This window comes from Phyllopteryx taeniolatus, chromosome 6 (assembly GCF_024500385.1).
Source record: "Phyllopteryx taeniolatus isolate TA_2022b chromosome 6, UOR_Ptae_1.2, whole genome shotgun sequence".
Lineage (NCBI taxonomy): Eukaryota > Metazoa > Chordata > Actinopteri > Syngnathiformes > Syngnathidae > Phyllopteryx > Phyllopteryx taeniolatus.
Genome location: NC_084507.1, coordinates 879,282 through 888,205, shown reverse-complemented (window position 1 = coordinate 888,205; position 8,924 = coordinate 879,282). Strand labels below are relative to the sequence as shown.

General features: G+C 44.1%; 1 protein-coding gene across 3 annotated transcripts in view; it reads right to left on the bottom strand.

The window, feature by feature from the left end:
• adcy3a (adenylate cyclase 3a) overlaps window positions 1–8,924 on the bottom strand; it is a 58,419-nt gene that overhangs the window by 7,136 nt on the left and 42,359 nt on the right. For all 3 annotated transcript variants that reach the window (XM_061776304.1, XM_061776305.1, XM_061776306.1), the window contains one exon: window positions 4,131–4,255. In XM_061776304.1, coding sequence (XP_061632288.1) covers window positions 4,131–4,255 — 125 coding nt within the window. The remainder of the gene's footprint in view (window positions 1–4,130; window positions 4,256–8,924) is intronic.

The following is an 8,924-nucleotide window of genomic DNA, read 5'->3' as shown; positions in this document are numbered from 1 at the left end:
ACCAACAAGCATAGGATATGATAGCCTACTTACATTATTTGTTTTTTGAAAATTTGTGTGATTGTTTTTTGTTTCTTTGTTTTCTGGACAATACAAAATGCACCGCACGGCTGGTACCTGTTTTTAAGGACACTGGCTGCACACTGTAACAAATAGGTGTTTAAAAAAGAAAAAAAAGACTTTCCATGGATATTTTGAAGCTATTTCAATTCAGCTAGTGTTGACTACATCTAGCTAAGTAGAGATAAAGTTACAAATATCTGTGTAACTTTTTACTGGTACTTTGTTTTAAGTTGAGTAAGCACCTCATGTTTTACAGTGTGGGATGTTAGACTTATGCCGGGACCCTGACGCAGTGACGGTGTGTACAATTTCCGCTGAGAGTTGGAATTCATAAATTTTGTGACACATACAGCGGCTGAAATAAGTATTTAACACGTCACCATTTTTCTCACTAAATATACTTCCAAAGGCGGCATGGTGGTTAGCACATCAGCCTCACAGTTCTGAGGACCGGGGTTCAAATCCCGGTCTCGCCTGTGTGGAGTTTGCATGTTCTCCCTGTGCCTGTGTGGGTTTTCTCTGGACACTACGGTTTCCTCCCACATCCCAAAAACATGGATGGTAGGTTAATTGAAGACTCTAAATTGCCTGTAGGTGTGAATGTGAGTGTGAATGGTTGTTTATATGTGCCCTGTGATTGGCTGGCGACCAGTTCAGGGTGTACCCCGCCTCCCGCCCGAAGATAGCTGGGATAGACTCTAGCACAGCCGTAACCCTTGTGAGGATAAGCGGTACAGAAAATGGATGGATGGATGGATGGATATACTTCCAAAGGTGCTATTGACCTGAAAACTTCACCAGATTTTGGGAACAACTCAAGTAATCCATACGTACAAAGAAAGTAGAACAAATAAGCTCAGAAGTTGTGTGTAAAAATGTGAAATGACACAGGGAAATAGTATTCAACACATGAAGAAAGGGAGGTGCAAAAAGACATGGAAAGCCAAGACAACACCTAAAATCTATCAATAATCAAACAGCAATCCAGCCCCTTGTCAGTGCAAATGAATATCAACTGGTTGAGTCCTAATGATGGCCTACAAAAAGGTCTCTTTTTCAAAGTGTGAGTCAAGACACAGCTCATGATGGGTAAGAGCAAAGAGCTGTCTCTAGACCATTGCAAACTAATTGTTGTAAAACACAACGATGGCATTGGTTACAGGAGCATATCTAAGCTTCTGAAGATTCCAGTAAGCACGGTTGGGGCCATAATACGTAAGCCAATCATACCACCATAAATTTGCCTCGATCAGGTGCTCCTTGCAAGATTTCTGACAGAGGAGTGCAAAGAATAATCAGAAGAGTTGTCCAAGAGCCAAGGACCACCTGTGGAGAGCTTCAAAAAGACGTGGGATTTGCAGGTACTGTTGTCACAAGGAAAACCGTGAGTAATGTACTCCGCCGCCATGGCCTGTATGCACACTCACCACGCAAGACCCCATTGCTAAAAAAAAAAAGGATGTCAAAGCTCGTTTAAAATTTGCTGAACAACATTTGGACAACCCACTTAAATACTGGGGAGAATATAGTCTGGTGAGATGAGCGCAAAATGATTGGATGCCATGATGCACCACCACCTTTGGAGGAGAAATGGCACTGCACAGGGCGGTGGCTCAGTAGGTAGAGCGGGTCGTCCAGTGACCGAAGGGTAGCTGGTTCGAATCCCGGCTCCGATTGTGTCCTTGGGCAAGACACTGAACTCTAATTTGCTCCCATGGGAGCAGTCACCATTGGTGTATGAATGTGTGCGTGAGTGGGTGAATGTGAGGCTTTGTAAAGCACTTTGGACATGTGATAGTGTAGATAAAGCGCTTTTTAAGTGCAGTCCATTCACCCTAAAAACACCATACCAACAGTGAAGTTCGTAGATGGGAACATAATGGTGTGCGGCTGCTTTTCAGCAAATGGTACTAGTAAACTTCACATTATCGAAGGAAGGATGAATGGGCAAATGTACCGAGACATTCTTGAGACAAATCTACTGCCATCGACGAGGATGATGAAACTGAAACAAGCGTGGACATTTTAGCAGGACAATGATCAGAAAACATACTGCCAAGGAAACTGTCAATTGGTTTCAAAGAAAAAAAATAAAGCTGCTAGAATGGCCCAGCCCATCACCTGACTTGAATCCAATCGAAAATCTACGGAAAGAACTGAAACTCAAGGTCCATAAAAGAAGCCCACGGAACCTTCAAGATTTGAAAATTGCTTGTGTGGAGGAATGGGCCAAAATCACACCAGAGCAATGCATGCGACTAGTTTCTCCGTACAGGAGGCGTCTTAAAGCTGTCATTGCAAACAAAGGCTTTTGTACAAAGTATTAAATAAATACCAGTTGGCGTGTTCAATACTTTTTCCCTGTGTCATTTCACATTATTACACACAACTTAATGTCTGGGCTTATTTGTTCTACTTTGTATGTATGGATTACTTGGGTTGTTCCTAACATCTGGTGAAATTTTCAGGTCAACAGCACCTTTGGAAGTACAACTATATTTAGTGAGAAAAATCATGAGGTGTTAAATACTTATTTTAGCCGCTGCACCTAAGGCCAGAGTTGAGTGCTCCCAGTGCTTCTCAGCCTTACAAACGTACTGTAGGGGATTAAATGGTAATTATGGAACTCGCTGTATGCTATTTCCGTTTTTTGGCACGGGGCGGGGGGGTTCATTGATTCGTCATTTTAGACACCTGTTCACCGGTGGTGTTCGAGGGGACAAATAGGGCTAGTGAAGCTCCAATACTTTTTGTTGACTTCACGGTACATTCCGTTAAATTACATCAAATCGTCGGGCATACTGCTATTATTTGTTTTTTTGTAATTTTGTTTTTTTCCAATAAACCATCTAAAGCATCACTTAGATTCAGCATGGATTTGTTTGAACCTGATTGCGTCATACAGTTACGAGGCCATTGAAGCTTCCCCGCGACTTTTCATTGATAGCAGTCGCCATAATACGTACAACAAAACATGTAACCAATAACTATACAGGTAGTGTTTTACATGAGAAGCAGATAGCATAAATTCAATGTCGGGCATGTCAGATTCGTCTGGCTCGCCGAGTTGGAGATCCGATTCACGAAGAGGGGGTGATTAAAAAGTAGAAGGGACGGATTGGTGTCACTATGAATCTGAGTGGGACGTGTCCTCCGGCCTCCAGTACCACGGGCACCCTTGAGATCCGATTCACGAAGAGGGGGTGATTAAAAAGTAGAAGGGACGGATTGGTGTCACTATGAATCTGAGTGGGACGTGTCCTCCGGCCTCCAGTACCACGGGCACCCTTGGTATTCACCCTCTTCAGTTTTTCTATATTGAGTTTTTACAACCTTATTCCAAACTCGATTACATTGTTTTCCATCATAATGATAAAATGGAAAAAAAAAAGTGTGAATACTTAATCATTATATTTTTTTTACACTTTGTCACTTTGGTGAATTGTGTGTGGAGTTTTAAGGGAAGAAAACATTAACGGTAATAAATTTGGAAATACAAATGTTAACAGTTAACAGATACAGTGGCCATCTCGAACACGCTGTCTGGTGACAGAGCTTTCAGTGCTGCAGCTCTGCCCTCTGAACTCCCTCCTGAAATCTGTGACGCTGCTTCCCTGGATTTAAAAAAAACAACTCCACAAACATCGTCTGTTTATCAACGCAAACCTTCAACAAGAATAACATCCCGTTTTGATGACCCCATGAAATACTGTAAGGCATACTTGGGCTCCGTGAAAGATTCTACAGGTATATAAAATTCAAGTTAATTTTAATACTGTAACATACACTACGAACCAAGTGAAGGGGAGAAAGACTATGTATTTTTATCAATCTGATTTAAAATGCAATATGAAATACCAAATAATTACCGACTTAAATAGAAGGGGAACGTGAGAGTACAAAACAATGAAATAAACTTATTGGTTTAAACAATCCTTCAAGAGTTGGTCAGGAAAAGATGAGGTCTTCTTAAAATATGAGCTATTGTATAGTTATGAATCTGCTCTGTCAAGCTAAATTAGGTGATATTGACAATTAGGGGACTGTATTAAAGACTGTTGCCATACCTGAATGTTTCCCATCACCCCTGTAGACTCCATACGACTGGCAACATTCACTGTGTTTCCCCAGATGTCATAGTGAGGTTTGCGCGCACCAATCACTCCCGCTAAAACTCCTCCCTTATTCAGACCTTGATGGAGTGAGTCAGAGATAAAAAAAAGAAAGAGAAGTAAGGTAATGCAAGGTAATGTGTCATCTGACAGCCATTTATGTTCATTCTACAATCCCAATTCCAATGAAGTTGGGACGTTGTGTTAAACATAAAAAAAAAAACAGAATACAGTGTCCCCTCACCACTTCGCGCTTCACGTTTTCCAGCTTAAGTGCTTCGCGGGTTTTTCCCAAATATTCATAAATAAAAAAATTAAAAATAAAATACAAAAATACAGCCATATTGGCAGCCATATTGCGGAAAGACGCGTTGTTTCATGTTGATGCGTGCGAGAGAAGGTTTTCCCTGCATGAGAGATGAGTTGACTCAGAGGCTTTGTACATGCCTGTACTGTATGGGCACTCATACAAGGCGCGTGATTGGTTCCCGGCGCGACATCGACCAATCAGAGCACGAGTGGATTTACCCTGTGAGCTGATTGGCTGCGCATCATCGCAGCCTCAACCAGCATCTTCCCTTGTTGTGTCTCTGTCACGTACGTGGTTAGGGCGAAGGCGAGGAACGCAAGGCAAGAACATGGTGAACCCAATTGCAGGGAAGCAGGGAGGTTCACCAAGGCAGGAGTGCGGGAATCTCAAAATAATAATATTTAATCACAATGATAAAAACAACTGGCGACTATGACATGGCAAGACATGTGACAACGACAATAAACCGACAAGAACTGAAAGAAACCAGGGAACTAAATACAAACAAATTGACGAGACAACGAGGAACACCTGGACAAGACGGGTGGCTGGAGAGAGCTGATTGGACGACACAAAGTAGACGAGAACAGGTGGACACAACAACCTAATGAGCACACGACAAACATGGAACACAGGGAAACATGGAACAAAACTAAACACAACCCAAACCAAAACACAGACCATGACAGTCTCGCCAGTCTCGTCCACACTGTTGTGTTGGCAATAACTTTTTTTGTTGAAGCGATCATTTTTTGGATTAGTTAAGCATGCCCTTACAATGCCGCCAAAGCGCTGTGCCCCTGCCAAAGCTTCCTCCGGGGCGCCCAAGAGGAAGAAGATGATGACCATCAGCGAAAAAGTGCCCGTCACCATGTTTTTCTCCAAGGTACACCGTCAGCGCCTCCAGCAGAAGAGTCTCCGAGTCAAGTGAGAGCCTCTCCTCCGCCACCAACACAAGCCTCTCCGCCTCTCTCAGAAGGCAATGTTGATGAATGTTAATTACTGTATAATAAATGTTAATTATTGTCTAAGGTTTTATAATTAAATATTTAAGTAAATACATGTACTGTTGTAATCTTTGTTTCAAATATGTAAAGTATAAATACTGTTTACATATTTTATACATTCTGGTACCCACATACACATCCACAAAAATTCCTGGGGGGGCAAATCCTACTTTGCGGTTTTTCACCTTTCGCGGGGGGTTCTGGTCCCCATTAATCGTGAAAAACGAGGGAACATTGTACAATGATTTTCAAATCATGTTCGACCTATATTTAATTGAATACACTCCAAAGACAAGATATTTAATGTTCAAACTGATAAACTTGATTGTTTTTAGCAAATAATCATTAACTTCGAATTTTAAGGCTGCAACACGTTCCAAAAAAGCTGGGACAGGGTCATGTTTACCACTGTGTTACATCACCTTTTCTTTGAACAACATTCAATAAACGTTTGGGAACTGAGGACACTAATTGTTGAAGCTTTGTAGGTGGAATTCTTTCCTATTCTTGATTGATGTACAGCTTCAGCTGTTCAACAGTCCGGGATCTCCGTTGTCATATTTTATGCTCCGTTGTCGTATTTTATGCTTCATAAAACGACTAACAACTCTAAATCAGTCTGGCATGGATTCCAATCGCTGACTAATTAATTACAAGCGACGATCCCCCCCAAGCTGAGAACAATAGCACACTAGCCAACGACTTGAATACCTTCTACTGCAGATTTGAAAAGGCCACTTTCACACCCCACACCCACCCGAACACATCACCGAACAGAATCACACCTCTGACTTCTGCGTTAACCATCCATGAACAGGATGTGAGACGCATCTTCAAACAACAAAAGATGAACAAAGCGGCAGGCCCAGAGCATGTGTCCCCATCCTGCCTCAAAGTCTGCGAGGACCAGCTCGCGCCAGTCTTCATTCAGATCTTCAACAGATCTCTGGAACTGTGCGAAGTACCATCCTGTTTCAAACGCTCCACCATCATTCCAGTCGCCAAGAAACCTGCAATCTCGGGTCTAAATGACTACAGGCCTGTCGCCTTGACATCTGTGGTCATGAAGTCCTTTGAACGTCTCGTGCTGGACCACCTCAAGAGCGTCACAGGTCGCCTGCTGGACCCCCTGCAGTTTGCCTACCGAGCGAACAGGTCTGCGGATGATGCAGTCAACATGGGACTGCACCTCATCCTAGAACACCTCGACAGTGCAGGGACCTACGCGAGGATCCTGTTCGTGGACTTCAGCTCAGCGTTCAACACAATCATCCCTGAACTCCTTTCCTCCAAGCTTCTCCAGCTCAGCGTCTCACCTGCCATCTGCCAGTGGATTTAGAGCTTTCTGACGGGCAGGACACAGCAGGTCAGGCTGGGGGAGGCCACCTCATCCACACGCAGCATCAGCACTGTGGCGCCCCAAGGTTGTGTCCTCTCCCCGCTGCTCTTCTTTCTCGACACGAACGACTGCACCTCAGCGCACCCGACTGTCAAACTCCTGAAGTTTGCAGATGACACCACTGTCATCGGCCTTATCAAGGACGGTGACGAGTCTGCATATCGACAGGAAGTGGAGCAGCTGGAGCTGTGGGGCGGCCGACACAACCTGGTGCTGAAACCTGGAGCTAAACACGCTCAAGACTGTAGAGATGATCGTGGACTTCAGGAGCCACAGCTGCCCCTCACGTTGTCCAGCTGCCTTGTGTCAACCGTCGAGACTTTCAAGTTCCTGGGAATTACAGTCTCTCAGGACCTGAAGTAGGCGACCAACATCAACTCCGTCCTCAAAAAGGCCCAGCACAGGATGTACTTCCTGCGGCTTCTGCAAAAGCACGGCCTGCCACAGGAGCTGCTGAGGCAGTTCTACACAGCGGTCATCGAATCAGTCCTGTGTTCTTCCATCACAGTCTGGTTTGGTGCTGCTACAAAAAAGGACAAACTCCGACTGCAACGGACAATCAAAACTGCTGAAAGGATTGTCGGTACCCCCCTACCCACCCTTGAGGACTTGCACGCTGCCAGAACTAAGACAAGAGCGTGCAAAATCCTCTCGGACCCTCCGCACCCCGGTCACCAGCTCTTCCAGCTCCTTCGCTCAGGTAGGCGCTACCGATGAATGCAAACTAGAACTAGCAGACATTCCAACAGCTTCTTCCCTCTTGCAATCAACTTCTTAAACACCTAACCTACAATTCCATTACAACATGCTGGCAATTTTTTTACATGAGTTCGTTGTCACATTTCTGTGGGGCCAATTATATATTACTCGTGCACTCACTGTCGTTGTCTCGCCACGCTGCACAATTTGCATATCTGTTGTTGACCAATACTGGCCACTCATGCCAGAGTAGCATCTGCTCCATTTGCACACTGACTGAGGAGTATCTGCAACATTTGCACAATCAACATTGTCCCAGATTATCGCACTACTTGTCACTTTAAACCGCATACACTCCTTGAAAAAAAAAAAATAATGTACCGGCATTACCAGCTAACTAGCAACCCTTTACTGCTCAGTGACTGTTTTTTTTTTTGTTTTTTTGTCAATGTCTTTATGTCTCAAAAGTGTTCTGTCCATTGACTGCCTGTTGTCGTACTCGAGCGGCTCCAACTACCGGAGACAAATTCCTTGTGTGTTTTTTGGAAATACTTGGCAAATAAAGATGATTCTGATAATGCCACGCTGTTGTAACACATGCAGAATGTGGTTTGGCATTGTCTTGCTGAAATAAGCAGGGGCGTCCATGAAAAAGACGTTGCTTGGATGGAAGAATATGTTTCGCCATAACCTGTATGTACCTTTCAGCATTAATGGTGCCTTCACAGATGTGTAAGTTACCCATGCCATTGGCACTAACACAGCCCCATACCATCACAGATGCTAGCTTTTGAACTTTGCGTCACTAACCGTCCAGATGGTTCTTTTCCTCTTTGGCCCGGAGGACACGACGTCCACAATTTCCAAAAACAATTTGAAATGTGGACTCATCGGACCACAGAACACTTTTCCACTCTGGATCAGTCCATCTTAGATGAGCTTGGGCCCAGAGAAGCCGGCGGCGTTTCTGGCTGTTGTTGATAATATGGACCGTAGATGATGATGATAACCTCCTTCAGATTACATCGTCTGCAAAAGATGTAATCCACCTGCATGCTTCTACCTCCGCTCTTGTAGTCACCCTATGTTCGTGCCTCTTTTGGAAAAAAGTGTTCACTACAGCCATTTGCATCCTTGTTGCAAAGTCTACCACCATCTGTCCCTCCAAGTTCCTTTCCTGGATACCGTACTTACCCATCACTTCTTCATCACCCCTATTACCTTCACCAACATGTCCATTACAATCTGCACCAATTACGACTCTCTCTCTGTCTGGGATGCTCAGAACTACTTCGTTTCGCTCCTTCCAGAATTTCTCTTTCACCTCTAGGTCA